At 36.4% G+C, this 24,030-nt stretch overlaps 2 protein-coding genes across 5 annotated transcripts; both read left to right on the plus strand.

Moving 5' to 3' along the window:
* Nucleotides 1–304: 304 nt before the first annotated feature.
* On the plus strand, nucleotides 305–2,129 carry dnal4a (dynein, axonemal, light chain 4a). Of its 2 annotated transcripts, none has more exons than XM_073857544.1 (4): nucleotides 305–419; nucleotides 996–1,080; nucleotides 1,249–1,330; nucleotides 1,525–2,129. In XM_073857544.1, the coding sequence occupies exons 2-4, from the start codon at nucleotides 1,009–1,011 to the stop codon at nucleotides 1,689–1,691; spliced, it is 321 nt and encodes a 106-aa protein (XP_073713645.1). In that variant the 5' UTR covers nucleotides 305–419; nucleotides 996–1,008; the 3' UTR covers nucleotides 1,692–2,129. The 2 variants fall into 2 exon arrangements, with proteins under 2 accessions (XP_073713645.1, XP_073713647.1); XM_073857546.1 differs by lacking the exon at nucleotides 305–419 and adding an exon at nucleotides 424–545.
* A 10,510-nt stretch (nucleotides 2,130–12,639) lies between these two features.
* On the plus strand, nucleotides 12,640–23,917 carry LOC129436443 (uncharacterized). Of its 3 annotated transcripts, none has more exons than XM_055194581.2 (16): nucleotides 12,640–12,933; nucleotides 13,135–13,301; nucleotides 13,623–13,797; nucleotides 14,907–15,104; nucleotides 15,228–15,347; nucleotides 15,970–16,103; nucleotides 16,524–16,580; nucleotides 16,663–16,711; nucleotides 16,797–16,997; nucleotides 19,504–19,643; nucleotides 20,135–20,203; nucleotides 21,873–22,000; nucleotides 22,098–22,209; nucleotides 22,432–22,506; nucleotides 22,595–22,738; nucleotides 22,855–23,916. In XM_055194581.2, the coding sequence occupies exons 2-16, from the start codon at nucleotides 13,140–13,142 to the stop codon at nucleotides 22,933–22,935; spliced, it is 1,845 nt and encodes a 614-aa protein (XP_055050556.2). In that variant the 5' UTR covers nucleotides 12,640–12,933; nucleotides 13,135–13,139; the 3' UTR covers nucleotides 22,936–23,916. The 3 variants fall into 3 exon arrangements, with proteins under 3 accessions (XP_055050556.2, XP_055050555.2, XP_055050557.2); XM_055194580.2 differs by having other exon boundaries at nucleotides 12,640–12,862; XM_055194582.2 differs by lacking the exon at nucleotides 16,524–16,580 and having other exon boundaries at nucleotides 12,640–12,862; nucleotides 22,855–23,917.
* The last annotated feature ends 113 nt before the right edge of the window (nucleotides 23,918–24,030 follow it).

Raw genomic sequence — 24,030 nt, forward strand, 5'->3', positions numbered from 1 at the left:
ATTTGCTAAAATATTTTGGAAAATGTTTACAAAATTGTTTTGTTAAAAATAATTAAATTTTAAAGCATTAAAAAATATATATTTAGCCCTCCATATATTTTAATTCAAAGAAATAGATTCATGTTGCATTGGAAGAAAAACTTTGTTTATGTTACAAACCTGTAAACATAACAGTTTAAAAAGGTTACAAATAATTATATTTACAACTTAAAATGTACGAAAGACAGAAAAAAGGAGAGAAAGAGGGTAAAATTATTGTCAGTCACCATTAACAGATTAATGAAATTCTTTTGAATCCCAGGCTGCGATAAATGCAAGGCGGAAATAACGAGGTCACGTGAGTCGGAGGCTGCCAGGGCAGTAGCGTCTCCATGACAACATTTGAAGAGGACAGTATCTGTTCACAACGCGACAAAACGGTGATTAAATTAAAACTTACATTGTTTCGCAGGTTTAAATTCATGTCTGTAGTATTTTATTCTCTTTTTCTATCCATGTCTCTGTTTTGAAGGCGATTTAAATGCAAGACGACCCGGAATTGCTCAGTAAGCTAACATTAGCACAGTGATGCTAAAAACAAACACTTGTCCTACACGTGTTTATTTGGTTATATTTAACTTCCACTGTCTTTACATTTAGTTAATAATGTATTAAACGACTAAAACGTGTTTGTTGTATAATTTGTTTTTATATTGTGTAATCTGCTTTGCTTAGAGTTTCCAATGTCTTGCAAAGACTTATTTTTTTCTCAGTGATTTATTATTATTATTATTATGTTTAGTTAAACTTAATCATAGCTACCGTTTATTAAAGCACTAGTTAGATGCGTTGGCTTCATGCATACACTGTGCACTGTGCAATAACATTGCAAGTATAGTAAGACAATATGAACAGGTGATTTTATACATGATGGACAAAATAAATATGTGCTTTTATTCTCTAACCCAAAACTTTAAGTATCAAAAATTATCCTCTTTCTGTCTTTTATTATTTAGGTAAAAGGAAAGGATGGCTGAAACAGTAGATGGTAAAAAAGATGAAGCGGACTACAAAAGAGTGCACAGCTTTCCTCTCATAAGGGTGGGTGTAGCTGTGACCTACATACAAATAATCAGTTATGAATGTGTCTGTTTGTCTGCACTAGATCACTCAAACCGCTCGCTTTTCTTTTCAAAATATGATACTTCAAAGGTCTTCATCTATCACGTATAAGATATAATCAGTGTTTACTGTTGGTTTTGCATGCAGCACACAGACATGCCGGAAGAGATGCGAGTGGAAACCATGGAGCTCTGCGTGACAGCCTGTGAGAAATTTGCCACCAACAACGAGAGTGAGTCAGGTGCATGCAAGTATAAGATTGGGTTATGTCAGATAAATGTGCTTCCCAGGTCACACAGGTGGGGTGAAGTGTGTTGAATAGTCAGTACGGTTCACACACTCATAGTCTGGCCATCTGGACTGTTCTACTAGCCTACATGCTTTCATCTTCCGCTCTGTCTCTTTTTCACACCCTCTTTATTCAGAGTGCTGCCAAGATGATAAAGGAGTCCATGGATAAGAAGTTTGGGAATTCGTGGCATGTGGTCATTGGTGAAGGTTTTGGGTTCGAGGTGTCCCACGAAGTCAAGAACCTGCTGTACATGTTCTTCGGGGGAAGTCTGGCCGTGTGTGTTTGGAAATGTTCCTGATGTCACCTCTTGGCCACACAGTTGGCACTGTGAGATATTTGTACCCACAGACTTGTCTTTACTATGCAGCCCTGTTTGACTTGATGTGTGTGTGAAATGATGTGTGAGGAGGGATACAAATTCCTAGGTATGTATGCATTTTTCCTCAGGTTTTAATCTTCAGGCTTTAATTTTAATGTTATGACATGGACATGATCATGCACAGTATTCTGAAAGGAAATGTGTTTACAGACTTGCATTATTTTTGTCCTTTTTTAATTTAATATGAATGTAAAAATCCCAATTTACACTACTGACTGTTTTACAGCTAACCCCGGTCCTTTGAAATTTTTGTCTGAGAAAGTTTGTTTTATATACTGTATAAAATATATCTCCCCATCCTATTTGACATAAACACATGATATAAAGGAAATAAATCTTTTATAGTCTAGAATACTACATGTGGGTTTTGTAATCCGTGACTTGCCAAATCTATACTTGAAATCACAGACATCCAATGATGATAATAGTAACTCTGAGACATCATTCAGAACAGTAAGCTTATCTTCATTATAATAGCATTAGCATTAGCAAATAGGTTTTGCATAATATCAGACACCACAGTTAAAGAGCACCCATTTCATTGCTTAAAAACAACGTTATTTTGTGTATTTGGTATAATACAATGTGTTTGCGTGGTTTATGGTTAAAAAACACATTATTTTCCACATAACGTACATTTTTGTAGCTCCAGATTTCACTTTCTTCCTGAAACACATGGATTTGAGAAGCTCTGTGTCCCTGATTGGCCAGCTAATCTGTACGTTGTTATTGGCTTGACTACCTCTGACGTCAGCCGGAAATTTGACGCTCCTTACCATGTTAGAAAGATTCGGTCACAATGCAATGCTAACAGGAGTTAACTTACTGGCTGTGAGACAAAGCAGGAGGAGTTATATAATGATAATGTTGGTCTTGTCTACATCACCAATCCCAGGAAGTAAACTGTTGCCTACAATCCGTGTGTTCGTTGTAGTCCAAGAATAGACATTTACATTGGAAATGATAACTCGCATTATCTTTTACACTAGGGTATGTATCTTTTGCATATCGTAAACATGTACTAATACACACTTACACACTAAAGGAAATTATGAAACATGAATCGGACAATAGGTGCTCTTTAATGTCATGTTATGGTGCAGATATGATCATTTGAGTAACCACAGGTCATCCCCAATTCAGCCATGGACCATCCCCTTAGTTATATTAGAACATTTAGGTTGTGTTTACAAACAAACCATACAAAAATAATACTGGTGTGTGTGCATCTTGAACCAAAAACAAGATATAGTGAAATGCTGATAGACTTTATCAGAATATTCAATTCCTCATGTTCTAGTAATGCTGAATTTGTTAGGGGGCCTGAAATTGTATGACCCTTAATAATTTTATTCTGATCTTTTATTCACTTTTTAAATACTTTTAATGTCAACACTGTGCAATAATTGCTCTCTTTGAAATAAACTTTAATTTCGATTTAGCAGATTCAAAATGTGAATTTTTTTTCAGTCTAAACCTGTCATGCTTTAAAGCCTATTAATATAAAATTAAATCACTTCTTAATTTATTTTTTATAAAACAATTGACCAAATGTCAGTTAATTTATGATTTTGCATTTTACATTCGATGTATTAAGTTTTTAGTTCATATGTGATTATTCCTTTGAAAACAAGCTAAGGTAGTTTTAGATTTAAAGGTGCAGTGTGTAGATTTTAGGGTCATCTTGTGGTGAGATTGAGGATCACAACCAGTGGTCCACAGGTTACCCCTCCCTTTTAAAGCAAATAGAGAAGCTACGGTAGCTGCTATGGGACAAACATGTAATTGTCTGAGACAACAGTAACGAAACGCGCTCTGTAGATCAGTTTAACCTCTCGACACGCACTCATTCGTGGGCGGGATGATGTCAGTTTTTTTAACGCTGCTATCAATATCTATATAACCTACTGTCTACAAACATTAATAATATTAACATTACTATACATCGTTTAAAAGGTTTATGGTCTCTATGCTCTAGCATCATAAATGTATATTTTGTGACAGAAGTCCAGATGACAAACATGCAAAATATGAACGTGACTTCTTACCTTTGTGTTGATATAACAATCGCGAGTCGAATCCAGTCTGTTTCAGATGTGTGAATAACCCATAAAAACCGTCTAATAGAATACATCCTTTTGTCCACAAATGCGTATAATCCATGAAATATAGATATGAAGAGTTTCGTTGCAAAACGAGATAACCACTGTTTTTTTAATTGTTCAGAAATCGCGTTTTTTGGTTGTGCATTTCAATTAATTTTAATTCAACTGCAGTTGGTTTGTTTTGATTTAAACCTTCATAACTTAAACATAAAATACAGCTAAGTAGCACCATAAAACAAAATAATAACCTGATAACTTAATATTAAACATGTTTTGACAAAAAATTAAAAAAATGGATTTATCTCATTTTGCAACGAAACTCTTCATATATAGTCTGTTGTTTACATCAGATTTCGCATGAACGTCTGGCAATAGAATATAATATACAATCTGAGGACTATTTATGCCGTAACACTGTACATGAGATTACACTTTAGGTTCTATTAAAATAATAAACCCGCGGTCAAAACTTTGTTTCTAAAAGTAGGCAGGAGTATAATACATAATAACCAAAATCTGACTCGCTTGTTCCTCCAATGACTTCATGGAAAATATTGAGACAGAATGTGTAGCCAATTAGATAACGAATCCAACGATCTTTGTGTGATGTTTTATTTTCTGGTGTGGAAACTGCATTTTATATGCCAACATAAGGATAAATAATAATAAGAACGAACGTGTATGCATGTAAACAAAAGACTTTTATTTTGGGGCTGCTGGCACTTAGAAAGGCACTAGTCTTACAAAAACCCTTGCGAGAACCAAATTTTTGGGCCTGTTGACCTCAAACGTGAAACATAACTTTTTTAGACTTGTGGCTTTGGGATCATTGCATTTCTAGGTTTCACACACATATTTATCATTAAGTTTTTTTAGTAATAAAAAAGATGTTATGCAAGAAAAGTTTCAAAGTACTTCAGCCTCTCTAACTTTTTTAATTATTTACTTAAAATAATTTTGAAACCTGGAAAATGGAGCTCAGAGTGCCTTCTCTCTAATGATCTATCTATCTAGAGGTTAAAAAAAACACATAAAAGATGATCCCGTAAGGTTTTTATACACCACTGAAAATATAGTTATGCATATTATATTGCATTTCTGTCAATAGATCCTCCTAAAATGTACACACTGCACCTTTAATGTTTTAAAATCACCCTACATAATGTAAAGAACATTCTTTAAACCTTTATATCTAATATTGACTGAGTAAGGTCATGTCAAAGATTGAAATCAATGATTCAAATCAAACTTTTATGCTCCTAATCGCAAAATTAGATTATGAGATTTTAACCTTAAATTTCACAGAGTCACACGTGTTTAAATGTCAAATAATCTTTGTCCGACAGATGTTATTACAGTTCTAAATCCAACAATCACCTACATGCTCTTAGGTTTATGTTTTCATCTTTTGCTTATAGTTGTCCATCAATCCATCCTTATCCGTTCGATTTGTTTCTCTTTCCATGGTGGGTTCCTGCCAATACATGATGTGTTTATAACACATATCCCAGTCTCTTCTGTCTGTTTCTGTGTTCCTCTCCCTCTCTGTATTTCAGATACTGAGCCCAGATCAGTGTTGTGTGTGTCTGGCTCTATCTTCTCATTAACAGCTTGGTTCTCTCTGGGGTAGCGCAAGAGCTGCCTGACATTCTGCTGACCAGGAACACACCGCAGAGAGGCACAGCAGGAAAGACAATGCAAGGCAAATATCTGAATCAGGCAAGATCTTTGAATCTACATGAGGGAAAACTGCACGCCTGATGTTACAGTAAATTAAAGTAAAACAAATACAAGAGAAGAACAGATGGAATCAGAAATCAATGTTAGGGATAAAATAAATTTGTCAAACAGGACCGGATAAAATATTCCTACGAAAGGAGGAGTTGGTGAAAAATGAGGGAGGTGTAAAGTGATTGATGGGAGAACAGAGATGAAGGAATATGTATAGTGATTTGTACTGCAGATCATGAATGTTCAGAAAAGTGGCAGGGGGATTACAATCATTACATAACTCTGTGTGTGTTTAAATGTGTATGATGGCAGGCGAGAGGCTTATGAGAGGGATGAATACAGATTTTCATTCCCTGCTTGGGTATTTCATCTCCTTTGCAGTCCGTCTGTTATGTCTACACATGCTGATCTGATCTCAAATACAGAAGCTGATTGGTGAATGTAAAATAAATAAATTCACAAAGAAACTGTTATTTTTTGTATAGGCAATATAATAAACCATAGATGATGGTAACTCAAAGTGAATGTTTGATGAGGATGGAAGACATACACTGAGACTCAAGAACATTGTTGATCTGTATCTGAGTGCACGCGCCAGAAACATGGAGTGTTATAGTCTCTGAGGGAGACTCAATTTTAGTTTATTGCTAACCATACAGGCTGGAGACTGAGAACTTGGTGTTACTTTTATTGTCTCTCTACAAGGAAGATCCAGAATTTGAGGTCGATTTGTTTTAGTCTCTGGGGGGAAACAAAGAATATCTGTTGAAAGGGTCCTTTATTCCTTTCAGATAGGGTGAAAATTGCATTTTGGTGGTGGACTTGTGTTGCAAGGTTGTGATTGGCTGTTGATATCAGAAGGGGCCCACAAAATGTGACCCACTTAACCTTCAATGTGAGCATCTCGTTTACGTATGTAGTTCCGTATTTAAACTGTGCAACATGCATTTTTACTTCTCAAATTACTTTTTAAAAAATGTTTGGCATTGTCCTGCATGTATTGTGTGAACATTTACATTTTGTGTCCACTTTATGTTTAAAAAATGTTTGGCATTGTCCTGCATGTATTGAGTGAACATTATAGTTTTGTGTCCATTTTATGTTTGAATGAATGTAGAGTGTCGTCCTTTGTTTCATCCAATACTCCTGAATGGCCATTTGATTGAATGCAATATAGAGGTCTTAAGAGCACCTATTGTCCGATTCACATTTTAAATTTCCTTTGGTGTGTAAGTGTGTATTACTACATGTTAATGATATGCAAAAGGTACATAGCGCAAAGTAAACGATGATGCGAGTTATCGTCTCCAACGTAAATCTCTTTTCTTGGACTACAATAAATGCACGGATTGTAGGCAACAGTTTACTTCATGGGATTGTTGACGTAGACAAGACCGACATTATCATGATTTCTCCCGCTTTGACTCGCAACCTGTAATTTAACTCTTGTTAGCAACCGAATCTTTCAAACATGGTATGGAGCGTCACATTTCTGGCTGACATCAGAGGTATTCAGGCCAATCACAACATACAGATTAGCTGACCAATCAGGGACAGAGCTGTTCATATCCGTGCATTTCAGGAAGAGAGTGAAATCTGAAGCTACAAAAATTTACGGTATGTGGAAAGTAATGTGTTTTTTGAACCATAAAACACGCAAACACATTGTATTATACCAAATACACAAAATAACGTTTTGAAATAGGTGCTCTTTAAAGGACAAGTTCGGTATTTTACACTTAAAGCCCTGTTTTTTTATGGTGAAATAGAACGGTTTTGACTGAAATTTCGACATATGCGGCTGCCTCGAGAGTTTTCGGGTGTTTGTGTTCACCTCCTACCTTTACAATGGGTTTATAGGTGCACTGGAACAATCCTTTCTAAAATGCATTAAACTTTCGTTTACAAAGACATGAAACTCACCGAGTGGTCAGGGGTGTTCACTGATATGCTCACACAAAAATCGCTGCAAAAGACGCATTCAAACAGGTGTTTTAGCATTCGTTGTTAACTTGTGGACCTATTTTTCCAAACGCCTCACACCCGTACATTCTTCCATTGAGAGCTTGAATAATAAACACTCCAGTCCAGTTGGTGGCGATAATCCGACTTTGCCAATTGCATGAATACAAACAAAGTTCCCGGCGCGGAGTAATACCGTACCTCACAGCACATTTAATACAAGTCAATGGAGTTGGCAAAAACTATGATAAAACCTGTTGGAATGTGTATTTTGCAGCGATTTTTGTGTGAGCATACCAGTGAACACCCCTGACCACTCGGTGAGTTTCACGTCTTTTTAAACGAAAGTTTAATGCATTTTAGGAAGGATTGTTCCAGTGCACCTATACAGCCATTGTAGAGGTGGGAGGTGAAACACAAACACCCGAAAATTCTCGGGGCAGCCGCATATGTCGAAATTTCAGTCAAAACCGTTCTATTGTCGAAATTTCAGTCAAAACCGTTCTATTTCATCATAAACAATCTGAAAGCAGGGCTTTGGGTGTTGAATACCGAACTTGTCCTTTAAGGAATTTATTGCAACCCTAGCTGTAAGCCCTGGCCATAGTCTTGCGAACGTACAGTATGCATGGCCTTGCAAATCATCATTCATTTGACTCAGAAATGTTCAACACGTGCATTGCAACAAATTGCAATACCTCTCGTGACCTATACTACTCTGTACACGTAGGTTTGCACAACCCCAAACAATGTACGCAGGTTTCAAAAATCCTCTTCTGATCACAAAAAATGCATCACGTGCACTGAACATGGACCCTAGCGTACGTGTAAAAAATTGAATATAGTTCTGCCTTTAGCCATGGAAAGAGACCGATCTGGTACTGAAGTTGCCATTCTTGACCCAAAAAGGGTATCTGACCAGCCTTATCTAATGGTACTGCACATTTGTCTATGTCCCAGTGTAACAAACATTTCTCTACAATTGCAGAGCGATAGCTTGGGGCCCAGAAATGACTTGTTTTCTGGTGTTTATTACATATTTATGACCTTAATATTTTATTTTAGGCGAAAATAGTCAAAGTGCGTGATTCATGCATAAAACCCTTTAACTGATTTATGTTTCCGATTATAGTTTTTATTATATTATAGAGGTGTTCAGGATAGCAGTGGTTTCTTTAAGAATTTATTTTCCCTCTGTTTTTCTCTCAGGGGTCGAATAAAATATTAATTGAAAGTGAGTGAGTGCACAAACAGTGTCTCCCCCACACTGTTCCCTCCTTTATGTATGGAGATATAGTCTTTTATTTGTACAAGTATAAGATTTCATACATGAATGATTGTCATACATGAGAGCTGGTTGATGCCTCGAATAGCACACACACAAGATTACATCACCTTTAATGCTGTTTACTGCAGCAGTTCCCTTTTAACTCCAAATGACAAACCAACAGTCTATGAGCCAAGAAGGAAGGTCGTGGAATGAGAAAATAATTAGGTAAGGTAATGCACAAGCTGAAGGGTATGAAAAGGAAGAGTTGTAAATATTTAATACAGTCTGTTTCTAAGCTTGACGTCTAGCCTCGTGACACATACAGTATTAATAAACAGGATGGTCCTGTGTATTTGCGAGTTAGACAGACCTTCACTTAAAGTACTAGAATTGAAGTTAATGTTATGCATTAACATTGGGTTTACAGAACAGATTCATCCGTCACTATTTAATTAATTTTAATGAGCCATTTAGTTTTCTGATTTGTTTACTTGCATACATAATATAACACCGCTGGCTCTAACAGAATGTAATTTTAGCATTCTGCACAGGATGCAGTATTGCTTACTGCATATAATATACTGCTTACTATATTTAGAAAATAGCACGTTAAACTATTTGAAATTGCAGTGTAAGCTATTTTGGAGTTTTTTGCCCTTTCTATAGAGGTTGTGCATGCAGGATTCGATTTATAAAACTGTAAACTTGCACTGTACTTTTCAAATTTCAGGTTAAAAAATGAAAATTAAATTGAAGATCTATTTACTCTTGATCAAGCATCAAATAAAATATGTTTAATAGTTTAATGGTCAAATTACATGTCTAGTATAAAGCCCTTTCTTTAAAACTCAAAATCCACACTGGTTATTGTATGCAGTGTTGGGGAAAGTTACTTTTAAAAGTAATGCATTACAATATTAAGTAACTTGCCAAAAAAGTAACTAATTGCGTTACTTAGTTACTTTTCATGGAAAGTAATGCTTCTGTTACTTTTGCGTTACTTTTTCTTACTTGACTGAGGCTTGATCTCGTTCAGACCTTATACATGTTTTTATGACTGAGAAGTTCTGCATTCAGAAATTGCACATTTCCATCGCAAAAAAATCAAGCTCTGGCCTGCCATCTCAGTTTCGGACTCAAAACTGTTCTCGCTCACGTGCGCACGCATATAGTGCGTAATTCTGTGTGACTACGTTCAGTTTAATTCAATACGTTGTGTTGTTTTTAAATTAAATTAGATAAAGCGAAAAGTTGCTCGCATTACTTTAAAAAAAGTAACTCTAATATTAGAGGAACACGCCCAGATTTTGGGAGTTTGGCTTGTTCACCGTGTCCCCCAGAGTTGGGTGGGTCCATGCATACCTTTCTCATCTCTGTGCGTACTGTAACTCTGTCTGACGCAGCCCCCGCTAGCTTAGTTTAGCACAAAGTCTGGAAGTGAATGGCTCCAGCTAGCAAACTGCTTCCAATAACTGACAAAATAATGCTATTTATGTGTTGTGATTTGTATAGTAACACCGTGTACAAATAACAAGGTGATATGAGACACAGCCATCTTTTAACAGTATACACACTGGGAACTATATTCTCAGGAGACGAAGCACTGCTACTTGGGCGGAGGTATTGGGAGGGGTATGTATGGACTTATCTAACTCTGGGGGATACGGTGAATGGGCTGGATGCCCAAAATCTGGGCGTGTACGTTTAACGCATATGTAATGCGTTACTTGTTACTTCAGAAAAGTAATATAATTACGTAATGCACGTTACTTGTAATGTGTTACCCCCAAAACTGACTGTATGTATTACGTATTAATTGACTAAAATCAAGTAATGCAGTCAAAACATATAAGATATACTTATTATGAATATACAAAATATTATTACAATAAATAGTATAATTTTTTAAATGTTTTGTATCTATTCAACATGCACTTTAAATAATTAAAAAGCAGTATGCTACATTGTTGTCAAGTGACCTCTTTATGTTGCATGTTTAATTTGTGTGTGGCCTTATTTTAGAGTAGATGCATCACATGCAGTGAACATACAGCGCTTGAACCACAATTTTAGCAGAACGTATTAAGCCTATCCTGCTTTGTTATATTATAGAGCTATATTATAATGAGATAATTGATTAAAATAATGAAATAAAAACTTCAAGGTTATGAGTACACATTTGCTGTTATAATTTAATATCTTATATTTATGACTTGTTTTCTTATAAATATGATTTATTGAAGCACAGTTTTATGTGGCGGAACTGGGCTTCCATAATAATCACTACTGTTTTACTTCAATTCAAGGTTGTAAACTGTGTCTACTCATATAGTATAGCACACTATACTTAAAACATGTGTTCCTGTAAGTCATTCTGTTATTTCATTCATATTTGCATACTACACAGTAATTGTGCTGTATACTGCAAAAATGTTAAGAGTTTGATTCCTTCAGACATGCACAATATTACTTACTGTAAAATTATCCTTATAATCTGTGTTGTTTGTGCTTTGGGGTATACCGTATGCACGTTTGTTGTTTCTGTGAGGACATTAAAAGCCTCAAGTAAATCATTTTACACCAGAGACCAGCCTCTCAATATACACTAGTGAGCAAACTGAATAAATTATGTGATAGATCGCACGAGCTCTGTGGATAAAGGCATGTCAAACTTTCTTGTGACAGATGGCCTGTGCATAAAAACAGGTTTCTTTGGTCTGTATCTGTAACTGCTTTATGTTATGTAAAGATTCTTCTTAGATATAAAACATTGCTGCTGTGTGCGTACAGTACGTCGTCTTAATCCAGAATTTCTGACAGCAGGTCACTTTGTGTTGAGGTCATTACAGTACATGATGTCACAGGTTTGGTCTTTATGATAGGCTATATTTCCTTTATGGACTGGAAGAACGATATAACTAGACATAGAAACCTAGAGTGCATTGAAATACAAATAAAAAGTTTGTATTTCCGTGCACACGGAGAGATTTAGCCTCAAACAACAATGCAGGATTGTGTTCTCATACAAGTAATGCCAGAATGTGTTAAATGTGCATATATTATTGAGCCCACATACATCTGTCAGATATCTTGCCAAATGCTATTTTTTGTGTCCAATATTTAAAAGCATGGCCCATGGTGTGACACGATGAATGATATTGCCCAGTTTTAACTTTCCCATTTATGGGTTCAACCATGACATATTACAGTTTGTAGTGTTTATTTATAGCAGCATTATTAGTTATATGTGTAAAAACAAAACTAGCTTAACCATTATATAATCTGAATCTAAAACGACCGTAAATCACCTTTTAAGAATATTTTGGAAGGTAAGGAATAGAGGAAAGGGTGCCTGTAAATGTTTTCCCCTGGGGCCTGATGTATTTGCAGCTGTCTTGCGACTAAAGTTTTTTGATTCATTCATTCATTGCATTGGGACATTTTTTGTGAATATTTTTATGTTTTTTTCCCCCCATATTTTAAGCAATTTCCATTTGGTGTGCGCGAACTTAATTATTATAAAAATCCTTAGTAATTTTAAGTAATCTAGTAAGGGTCTAGTCTCGTGTTTTATTATGGTTGTTCTGCGCCCTCTGTTGGACAAAAGCATATTTGCAGCAGACTTTATTCTTATTTGGTTTTAGTGTGGGCGGTCCTGGGTTGTGGCTAAAAGGTATACAGTTACGGCCAAAATATAGCGCTTCTGTTTTCATCATCATAATCATACCCCCAAACCTATCCATAAACCAGGCATTTAACGGGATTTAGGCCGTAGCTGTAACCTATCTAGCCAGAACGCCACATCTCGCGAGATTTGTCCGTAGCTGTATCCATTCTAGCCAGAACCGCGATCCTGCTGTGTTTCTTTTACTTTCTCTACATCACTTCCTTCTGTACTAGTCCTCCTACATGCATAGCTACAGTATCGTATACTGGCGGGAGATTTGGAGAGAAGCGTTTCGGTAATGCGGTGTCAGACACAGAGACATACAAATATTTGAAGACAGTTCACTTTTTGACAGGTACGCATGAGTTTAATATCACGATATTGTTTTGAAAGCAGGCAAACAGCACCAGAGCATCTGTACACGTTGTAAGTATTACTTCTTGGGCTCGAAAAGACACAAAGTTGGTAAATTAATACTTTCAATTCACGGCAGGACACTTTGCATAATAATGTTTATGTAATGGTTAACGTTAAATGTATTACAGCGTGTTTTAGTTGTAGTATTTGCTGTGTAATGAATTGGCACGCGTGTGTTTGTGAAGTTATTAAAGTAATGTCATGTCGCAGGTTTAATGGGAGTCAGCGCACTAATGGACCCGTTAGACTTTCTAACAAATGAAGATTTGTTATTGTTTTTCCGTCGCAAGAAAACGGAAATGTCCTGCATTGATCAGCCGCACACTTTCCTCACCCAGCTTCGGGATTACGACCTCCTTCCTGAGAAACTTTATAAGGTATGAGCTCTCTCTCTCTCTCTCTCAACAAAATTACCTGTAAAGGCATATGTCTATAAAGTATAGCAGTGCATAAACACACTTTATAAAGTGAACTTGTTCATTAAATATATAATTAAGCACTGTTGACGTAATATTCTAGGTTAACCTCTTTTTCATTCTTATTGTATTCATTGAAATGTAAATATGTTGCTGAATGAATACTGAACTCATTGATACCGTTTCTGTTGTGATACTTTGTCGTTGTGTCACGTCATACTTAAGCATTACAATCTAAATTCAGTGCTAGGTTATAGTGTCATGATGTTTTTCCTCCTGTAGAAGTTAAAAACGATGCGCTCTCGTGAACAAAAGCAGAAGGGTGTCTATGAGGTTTTGGAGTGTCTTGAGAAAGAGAATCCTAATCATATGCATCAGTTCTGGGGATGTGTGTTTAAAGACCACATTTTGCAGCAGTACCCCACACTACGCCTGCTCAAAAACAGCCTGACGGACGGTATGTCATTTTTTATGGCCGTTTTAATATCTAAGCCCAATCCCATTTCTACCCCTTACCACTAGCTTTGAACTCAAACTGCAACAAAGGGGGGCTAGGGAACCCCCTAAATCTTTGACATAATTCGAACACTGGTCGAAGGGATGCATAATAGAAATGGGAATGGGCTGTATGTACATATGTCATAGAGTATGTGTTTTAAAATGCAAAATTAAAGAGACACTCCACTTTTTTTCAAAATAGGCTCGTTTTACAGCTCCGCTAGAGATAAACATTTGATTTTTATCGTTTTGGAATCCATTCAGCCGATCTCCAGATTTGGCGGTACCACTTTTAGCGTAGCTTAGCACAATCCATTGAATCTGATTAGACCATTAGCATCGTGCTCAAAAATTACCAAAGAGTTTGGATGATTTTCCTATTTAAAACTTGACTCTTCTGTAGTTACATCGTATACTAAGACCGACAGAAAATTAAAAGTTGCAGTTTTCTAGCCAGGTATGACTAGGAACTATACTCTCATTCCAGTGTAATAATCAAGGACTTTGGTGCAGTAACATGGCTGCATGAGGTGCAATTATAGTACGCAGCGCCCGAAAATAGTCCCCTTGGTAACTTTCAATAGCAGGGGACTATTTTCGGGCACTGCGTAATATCATTGCACCTGCTGGAGGCATGGTACTGCAGCAAAGTCCTTGATTATTATTTCTAGAAAATCGGCCTAGAAAATAACATTTTTTAATTTTCTGTCAGTCTTATGTAACTACAGAAGAGTCAAGTTTTAAATAGGAAAAATATCGAAACTCTTTGGTTATGTTTAGCGCAATGCTAATGGTCTAATCAGATTCAATGGATTATGCTAAGCTATGCTAAAAGTGGTAACGCCAAACCCGGAGATTGGCTTAATGGATTTCAAAACTATAAAAATCAAATGTTTTACTCTAGGGGAGCTGGAAAATTAGCATATTTTTTTAAAAAAGTGTAGTGTCCTTTTAATATCAGTGTTATACATATTATATATGGCTTATAACTAACTTCCAAGATTTTAGATTGTGAAGTTGTTTTGCTGTTACTTTGCATTCATATGCAGTATGTTTTGATTGACGTAGGAAGCTTCAAATTCTATGAGAAACCCTCTTATGCTGAAGGATCACCTGAGACTGAGAAGAATGAAGGAAAGCAGGAGAAAGCGAAGAAAGACAAAAAGAGAAAGGTAGATGATGCAAGTGGTGAGGATAGTGATGGTCCAGGTCCTTCATCTTCCTCCAAGCCGGCGCGGAAGAAATTAAGCAAGAAACTCTCCTTCTGTAAGTCTCTGAACTAAAGAAGTCCAAAGTTATCACATAGTTCCTCACTATTCTTGTTCTGTATGTGTTTTTTTTTAGTTTCTGCCAAATACTCACATCATGACCCATGTGTTTTTTTTACAGCATCTCCTGTAAAGAAAGGAGACAGTCAAGAGATTTGGAAGTGGCCTATTTATAAAACTCAGCTGCCTGTAACCTGTGGCACACAAGAGGGTAACCTTCATCGGGACAAGCTGGCCAAAGGTTTACAATCGAGTTTTTATTCTAGTTAGTCTGACTCATAACAAGTTCCTGTAGCCTAACTATTAGATAAGTCACTTAAAAGTATTTATTACATGGCTCATTGCAATGCTTGATTCTGATTGGCCAATCAGGACATTTAGTGTACAGGTTTGTTATTTCTAGATAACAAACGCCCAAAACTAATACCACACCGTAACCCAGATGCTGTAAATCATTTTGACACATACAGTTTAATATTTCACAAAATTACATAATATTTACAAATTATTAAATCAAATAGTGTGTTAGTGACATTCGAACGTCTTGTCTTACCTTAAAACAGAAAGCTTCGCGTCAGTTTACTGTCATCCGGTCGGTTATAGCCTGATCACACCGTCGGGGCTTATTTTTGTGATAACAACCGTCTGCCTGTACATTATCCCTATATAGCAAATGCATAACAACATGCTTTATTTTATTCTTTTATCTTTTATGCACAGATGATTTAGTGTAGATGCGGTGTGTTTTGCTACATCAGCTGGTGTAAAAAAAAAATGCAAAGGATAAGGAGGAGAAACGTTTGTGTAAACACGAATATGTGAAAAAACACCCTTTGACTGTTACGTCTATGTATGTTCTTTAGGGGAGAAGTGCATTTTTGCACAGAAACGCTGGTTCAGTCCATCTGGTTTTGAGCAGTTTGGAGGGAAAGAAAGGTGCAAAAACTGGAAACACAGTATTCGTTGCATGAAAACACCACTTAAGAAACTCATTGAGGTAAATATAGGCCCATATACTGTAGATGCAAATATAACATAACCATATACTCTATCATCTGCACTTTCAGAAAACAGCACAAAAGCTGTTATTGGGGCGGTACTCTTTCAAAAATATATATATTTTTACTTAAAGAGTGCGTATTTGTACCTCAAATGTACATATTGGTACCAAATTTATGCATATATATAAGGACCTTTTTAAAAAGTACCATCAATCTTTTGTACCATTTTTTGAAAGTCTGTCTTCTTCGCATCATTCTGTAGTCGATTTATTTGTATCAGATATGCTGTTCACAACTACTCTATTTCAGAATCTTATCAAAATCAAAAATACCTCATAATTCCTCTCTCTTTCTTTTACTTTACTTCTCTATCTCTCTTTTTCTCTATCTCTCTTTTTCTCTATCTCTCTTCTTAGGAGGGGCATCTTCAGTGTCCACCGATTGAGAGAAGAAAACGTACATGTGTCTTAAACGTACCTGCTTTTGCATCCTCAGTTTGTTTTTGTATGATTTGATTTTGACATTCTTGTGGTTAATAACTGCTTCTTCCTGCAGACCACACCAGTGCGGCTTTCTGACAGCTCAGCAGACAACTCCAGCACGAGTGAGTAACGGAAACCAAACGCTTTGTGTACACACGCTATCTGCTGTGCGTTTGCCTGTCTGAACGCCATGTTTTGTTTCATAAGACTCTAGTGAAACCAGCCTTGGGACAGAAGAGGAAAGAGACGCTGAGGATTTCGAAGAGCAAGGAGGAATGGAGTTCAGAGAGCGAGTAGAGGAAGAAGAGGAAGAAGATATGGAAGATCTTTCTGTTTTTCAGACTCCCTCTTTGCCAGTCACCTGTGTTTCACTTAGTGGGACTCTACACAAGTATCGGTTTGCATCAGGTAATTATTCAGTATATGCAGATTTCTGTAGAAGTATTTTAAACACTTCTAGAGGTTGACACACCCAATATTTTCCAAACTCGTAATGTTTGTTATGCACAAGCTATGACCCACAAACCGTCAATTTTGATGATTCATAAATTGGGCATTTTATGTTGTTAAAGCGAGCAAGTAACTTCATGTCATGTTTGCCTTAAGGCAAAACCAGATGGTTAACTACACAGTTAATTATGGTTTGCTTGGTTATCCACTGTTTTATGCAACAAGAAACTGTGTTTTCATTTTTAATAATTATTGCAAAATTAAATTCTTTCACCAATATAGTTCATTAGTCTAATGATGCTTCAGTATTGTTTAACAAGTTAAATGCCAGTTTAATTAGTTTAAAGATTATAAAAACAAAAGCCTTTGTCTAGGAGAGCAATACCCTACTGAAAAATCCAGCTAAGACCAGCACAAGCTGGTTTTAGCTCGTCTCCAGCCTGGTTTTAGCTGGTTTTGCTGGTGTAGGAAGCTGGTTTTGCTGGTGTAGCAAGCTGGTCTAGCTGTGTTTTAGTCACGTTTTAAGCTGGTCTAGCTGGACTTAGCTGGTCAGGCTGGAAGACCAGCTGGCCCACCAGCATGACCAGCTTTGTCAAACTGGGAGGACCAACGTAAATCACCTTAAACCAGCTAAAACCACCTACCAGCTTATGGTGGTCTTAGCTGGATTTTTCAGTAGGGTATATTGTCTGCAATGCTGCATGCACATTACCTGCATGCACACTTTGTCGCTGCGTGTCGCCCGTCTCTTTCGATAAAGTTGTTAGGAGGCGTTCCTAATTCTTGTTGTCCTAGCAACAATTATGAATAAATGAGTAACCGTTCACTGCAGTAAATGATGAAAGATGGATGACGTGAACGCCACGCTTCACTCCCGTTGGTAGTCATTCCTGAAACAGGGTTCCCACGGAATTTCTGGAATATCATGGAATTTCAAAAGGTATTTTCCAGACATTTAAAGTCAGGGAATTTTATTTTTTTCCCAAGTATATCGAGAATATCAAGGATTTTTGATTGTTGTTTTAAATTTTAATTTCCATTTGACAAAATGTAATCCACTTAACTTGTGACGTAAGCAATACCGTTTTTGGGTCCAAGTCTCATCTGGCTTTAATTTAAACTGCTGTTTATTTGCACTGTTTATTAATTTAACGCATTTGAACTACATTTTTATAAACTTACGAATCCGAACATAGGTCATGGAAATTCAGCTTCTTAGTCAGTGAAAGTCAGGGAAAACATTTCACTTACTGTGGGTTCACAACAGATGCGAGTTCAATGATTTGCGCGAGTAGATTACATATAAAGTCAATGCAAAGACGCCATCAGACGTGTCCTTACGTGGGACTATGCGAATGACGTGATATAGGTGGCGTGTTTGCCGTGAAAACATGCCCTATTCGCCTCAAACGCGTCTTCCCCAAGTTGAAGATATTCAACTCGAGCAAAAAATTCGCTACAGCGCGACATGACCGGAGATATACGAGAAGTTGTGGTTTAAAAGTGCATATTTTTTATTTTTCTTGTCAAAAATGACAATCGTTTTGCTAGATAAGACCCTTATGCCTCGTTTGGGATCGTTTCGAGTGTTAAGTGTTGGTGTCTATTAAAGTCCATTAAAATGAGAAAAATCCTGCAATGTTTTCCTAAAAAATGGACAAAGAAAATGGACTAATCCTTTAAGAGGACACAACCAAAAATAGCAAATTTTTGCTCACAGCTACAAAGTGGCAACATGTTGTAAAAAAAAATCTGTGAGGTATTTTGAGCTAAAATTTCACATATGAAATCACAGATTTAGTTGACATCTTAAAGTCTTGTGAAATGTTCCCTTTAACTAACGCTATGTTTAGATGACAACAATGTACTGAAAATAGAAAAGTTTTTTCTTTGCATTTTCAAAACAATCCCTGTTTGCACAAATCTGCAAAGAATGCTGTATTTTGGCCAATAGCTGTCGATGTCACACGATGTCTCGACATGTAATACGCATATGTGTGATGTCACTGTTGGCACAAATTCATCTTTTTGTAGTTTACACAAAGATGTTAACAGTATCATCTTCAGAACCTTGCACCTTGAAACCTGTTTTCAAAGGTTTTGCATTGTTGTAAATGCCCCTGACATTTAAAGTTCACACATTATCAGGCCACAAATGTTAAGGGACATGAAAGACCCTACGAAAGTCACACCAACAACAGAAGGCAGGGGGTTGATGAAGGAGACTAAAGTGGGGGAAGGACAGATAAGAAAGGAGTTTTCTCACAGATAAATGTCTCTCTCCACATTCCTGTGAGTTACAATGTGAGAAAACTCTTTCAAAGTTTATTTCAGCCATCAGCACTAACTGTCATAGATGATCTTGTTACAAAGAATAGCAGTTTGCTTCCACCATTATTTTTGTATTGGTTGATCATGTCTGTGCATTTAGCCAGCTGTGTTTATTATTTTTTCTGGGTTACAGGTTTGCGTGGGAAATGTATACGTACCGATGAAAGCTGGCTCACTCCTGAAGAGTTTGTCAAACAGGAGACAACACTCACTGATCCAAACTGGAGAAGAGACATAATGTGTCATGGCAAAACTCTTAACTTCTTATTGAAGGTACCCAGCTTACAAATTTATGTCAAAATTTTCTAAACTTTTGCTTAAATAGAAAGTTGGCTGTTGTAATGTCTTGAGATGGCAATATCCGATTGCTGACGCGAATGCATGTGAATGCATGTATCCAACTTATATAAAATGTATATGAATGAGGCCTGAAATGGATAGAAGAATATTGGATTTTATGCGTTTGCAGCCTTTGGCAGATATATGAAATACTAATTCCTTTTCAGGCCCAAGTATAAATTGTTTATTATGCCTTCGTGAGCGTACTCGTACAGTTGAATGCACTGCCTTGCAAAGTAACCTTTATTTGACTCGCATGTGCAAAGATACAAAAGTAGCACAGTACTCGCATACTTTTCTGATGATAAACTTTGTGTCATGTGCGCGGTATGCTGGTCTTTGGATACAATTAAAAAAGCAAAGTATTCCCAGGCTTTAAGGTACACCATCAGTAAGTAATACAAATGTGTTTTTTTTATTTTCAGAAAGATATTCTGCGCATCCATTCACTCCTTTGTGAGTGTGAGAAATGCAGTGATCAAGAACATGACCTGGTAAAAATCACTAACACCTGACATATGACTTATAACAAACAAATGTTAATAACTTATGAAGAAATAGGGGCTGTTTACACTTGGTAAAGATGTGTTTTCATCGATCGGATCACAAGTGGACGAGAAAGACACATTACGTATACACCTGGTATTTAAATCCGTCTCTTTTGTCCACTTTCGACCCCTTCTGTGCTGAATACTATGAGGGGGTGGACTGTGAGACGGTGGGCGAGTCTCTCTGCTGTCATTCAAGCCTGAGCGGGAGTAATTATGAGTTTATATGGACGCAAACTAATATTATGTCGGAGTGCACTGCTTGTTTAGCAAGTAAACATGCTGCACAGTGTTTTGTACATGAGTATGTAAGAGCTTTCTCAGAATTTTCAGCGCAATTGATGAAATAGGATCGCGCAACTTTCACACGCTTTCAAAACGAAACTACGGAGATCAGCCGCTTAGTTTTATCAATGAAAGGCTAAAAATAGCGCTGTTCACCGAATGTTCACGCCAGAAGTCAAAAAAGACGTAAAACTTGTATTTAATACCTCAGATTAGATAAATGGGCGGAGAGAAGGCGGTCGTGGGCTGTTCGAACGCATTCAACCACATGTGCGTTTTGCAACTCCAAAGCGATCCGATCGAAAGTGGTTTCGACCACCTCTGGATGTGGTTGAAAGTGGTCGAAAGTGGACGAGCTCAAAACGTTTTGAACACCGTTTACACCTGGCATTAACGTCGTCCACTTGTGATCCGATCGACGAAAACACATGTTAATGCCAAGTGTAAACAGCCGCATAATACATCATCAAAGTTTTGTACTTACCTGATTCATTTATTACCTGAAAACATTTTCATTTGAAGCAACTGGGCTAAAGTATTTTATTCCAATCACTTTATTTGTTTTACTTCTGTCAGGGTAACATTTTACAATAAGGTTGCGTTTGTTAACATTTGTAAATGCAGTAACTAACATGAACTAACAATATAGTTTTTAACCAGAGGCAGACACTACTTGAGTATTTTAAGTAAATTTTCCAAGCATCTGTGCTTTTTGTGTTTGTGTTTGTCCTGGGAACGAAATGTACTTTACTTTACTAAAAAAATTGCACTACATTCTAAAGCTTAGAATCATCTGTCTATTCCTTTTATATTGCATATTAAAATTGATTTAAAGGTGCAGTGTGTAAATTTTAGCGTCATCTAGCGGTGAGGTTGCGAATTGCAACCAACAGCATAGTCCACTGCTCACCCCTTGCTTTTGAAACACATAGAGAAACACGTCATCGTCGGAGACAACTTAGTAAAAAAGTTTGTCCGTTAAGGGCTTCTGTAGAAAAATGGCGGCACAAAATGGCGACTTCCATGTAAGGGGACCCTCTTTGTATGTTGATAAAAAGGTCTCGTTCTAAGTTAATAAACACATAACTTCTTCATCTTTATACACCCCTGATAATATAGTTTTGTATTTTATTTTGCATTTCTGTCAAGAGATCCTTCTTAAAATTACACGCTGCACCTTTAATACCTAATTACATAAAAATTGTGTACATCAGGCACTCCTATTGTCAAGCCATGAACTGGATGTTAGATTCCTACTATACTGCCCATGAAAAAGAAAAATACACTTTAAGATGATGAATCAATGTTAATTTTGTCGTTCTGGGATCAGTTAGTACAGAGAAATGATGACGTGTGTTATGAGTGTGGCTCTGATGGAGATCTGGTGTGCTGTGATGAGTGTCCACGAGCTTTTCATTCACAATGTCACCTGCCAGCTGTAAACGAAGATTCAACAGGGTAAGAGAAAGAGAGAGAAGCTCTATATGAATGACATCATTATATTTGCACTGTATGTGATATGTATTCTGCTGCATGTGTGTGTGTTTATATACAGAGAATGGATGTGCACTTTCTGTGTACTGAGGACCAATCAACAGTGGCGTAACTCCAGTCACATAACTGAAGAAGAAGCTTTGAACCTCCCAGTGTCCTCCCAGTATAGACTGGTAACTTAACACACACCTATTTCTCTCCAGAATGCATCCAGATGTTTTTTTTTTGCTGTACATTTATGTGTATAGGAAGGTTAACGTGCTTAACTATCACGTAATAATGTAACAAATCAAAATAAAATCTTAATAGCCCTAAAATAGACTTGATGTTTTACGTACATGGCAATATCTCTTATTTACGTATGCATAAACCAATCTAACGGTGTGTTGTTTTAGTACTGCGACTACCTGCTGTTATATATGTACAGAGAGGACGCCCAGCGTGTGTTTGTAAAGGACCCCCGCAAAACAGTAAGCAAAAACCTTCACACTTCGTCTAATGAGAATTGTAAAACATGAATACAATGCCTGATGTTCAAAAAATGAATGCAACCTTTAGGTGCGGCGATATGCTGAGTTTGTAACTCATCCCATGTGGCTGGACAAAATAAAGCTGAAGCTGGAAGCTAAGGAGTATCAAACTGTTAGAGACTTTGTGTCGGATATTCAGCTCATCTTTAGCAACTGCAAGACATTTAACAGGGTGAGACTCACTGCTGGACTTCAGTATTCAATAAATCAGCAACCAACGCTATTTAAACGCAGTTACATTGTGCTTTATATTTACATTACTTCTCTCTCTTGTGTTTTTTTTTAAAGGACAATGAATTTGGCAAAATGGGGGCCAGACTGAAGGATTTGATAGACAGGGAGTTTAAGAAAGTCTTCTCTATCCAATAACATTTCTCTTTTTATCTCTGGTATAATTTTAAACCAAAATATGCTATAATATACTCCTTTCTTTTGCATTATGATGTTATGTCATTCTCATCATGACTTACTAAAGACTTTTTTCACAAACTCTTGTTTGTATAGACGGTATGAAAGAAATGAGATTTATCGCTTTATACTTTATCATGTCACTGTTGCACTGTAAAACTTGTTTTAATCATTCCACAATAGATTTGTTTTAATCTTTTTAATCGTTTATTTTTGTCCAGATTATGTTTTGGTTTTTGAAACAATCATCTTTATTTATTAAATTCTGTGCACATTAAACCAGTATCAGACAAAGTATTTTGACAAAATATGACACGCTGCTTCTTTAAGAAATAACCCTGAATAAGCAGATCTAATGTTTAAAGGGATAGTTCACCCAAAACTGAACATTCTGTCATCATTTACTCACCCTCATGTTGTTTTAAACCTGTATGTGTTTATTTATTTTTCTATATTTATTTTGATAAATGATTGTAAGAAAACAGGAAAAAAAAATAATACTGTGGTAGTCAGTGGGTACTGTCAACTGTGTGCTTGCCATCATTTAACAAAATATCTTCTTAAAACAAAATTTTTGGGTGAACTATCCCTTTAAGTGTCAGTCATATTCACTCTTAAAAATAAAGGTGCTTAAAAGGTTCTTCACAGCGATGCAATGGAAGAACCTTTTTGGTTTCTCAAAAAAACAACTAGCCAAAGGTTCTTTAAAGACCCATATCTCTATACATTTTTATATTTTGAAGAAGCTTTTTTGTTCAGATGTTAAAAGGTGCTTTGAAGAACCATTTAGACAGAAATGGCATTGTAAAGCATTTTTATTTTTAAGAGTGTTCTCAATCTAATTTACATTGCCGTCTATTCCTTGCATTATCAAAATAATGTGTAAAAATCTTTACATTTCAAATTATTATTTTAATCACCTGCAATGTATGTATATAAAATTAAAGTTTTTTTATCTTGTATTTTATATAACTTTGTTTCTGAGTAATTCTTTGAAAATTATAAGGTTATAAACAAAAATGAAAACAAAAAGAGTAAAAACTATTGCATATTCCC

This window comes from Misgurnus anguillicaudatus, chromosome 19 (genome assembly GCF_027580225.2).
Source record: "Misgurnus anguillicaudatus chromosome 19, ASM2758022v2, whole genome shotgun sequence".
In the NCBI taxonomy this organism is placed as follows: Eukaryota; Metazoa; Chordata; class Actinopteri; order Cypriniformes; family Cobitidae; genus Misgurnus; species Misgurnus anguillicaudatus.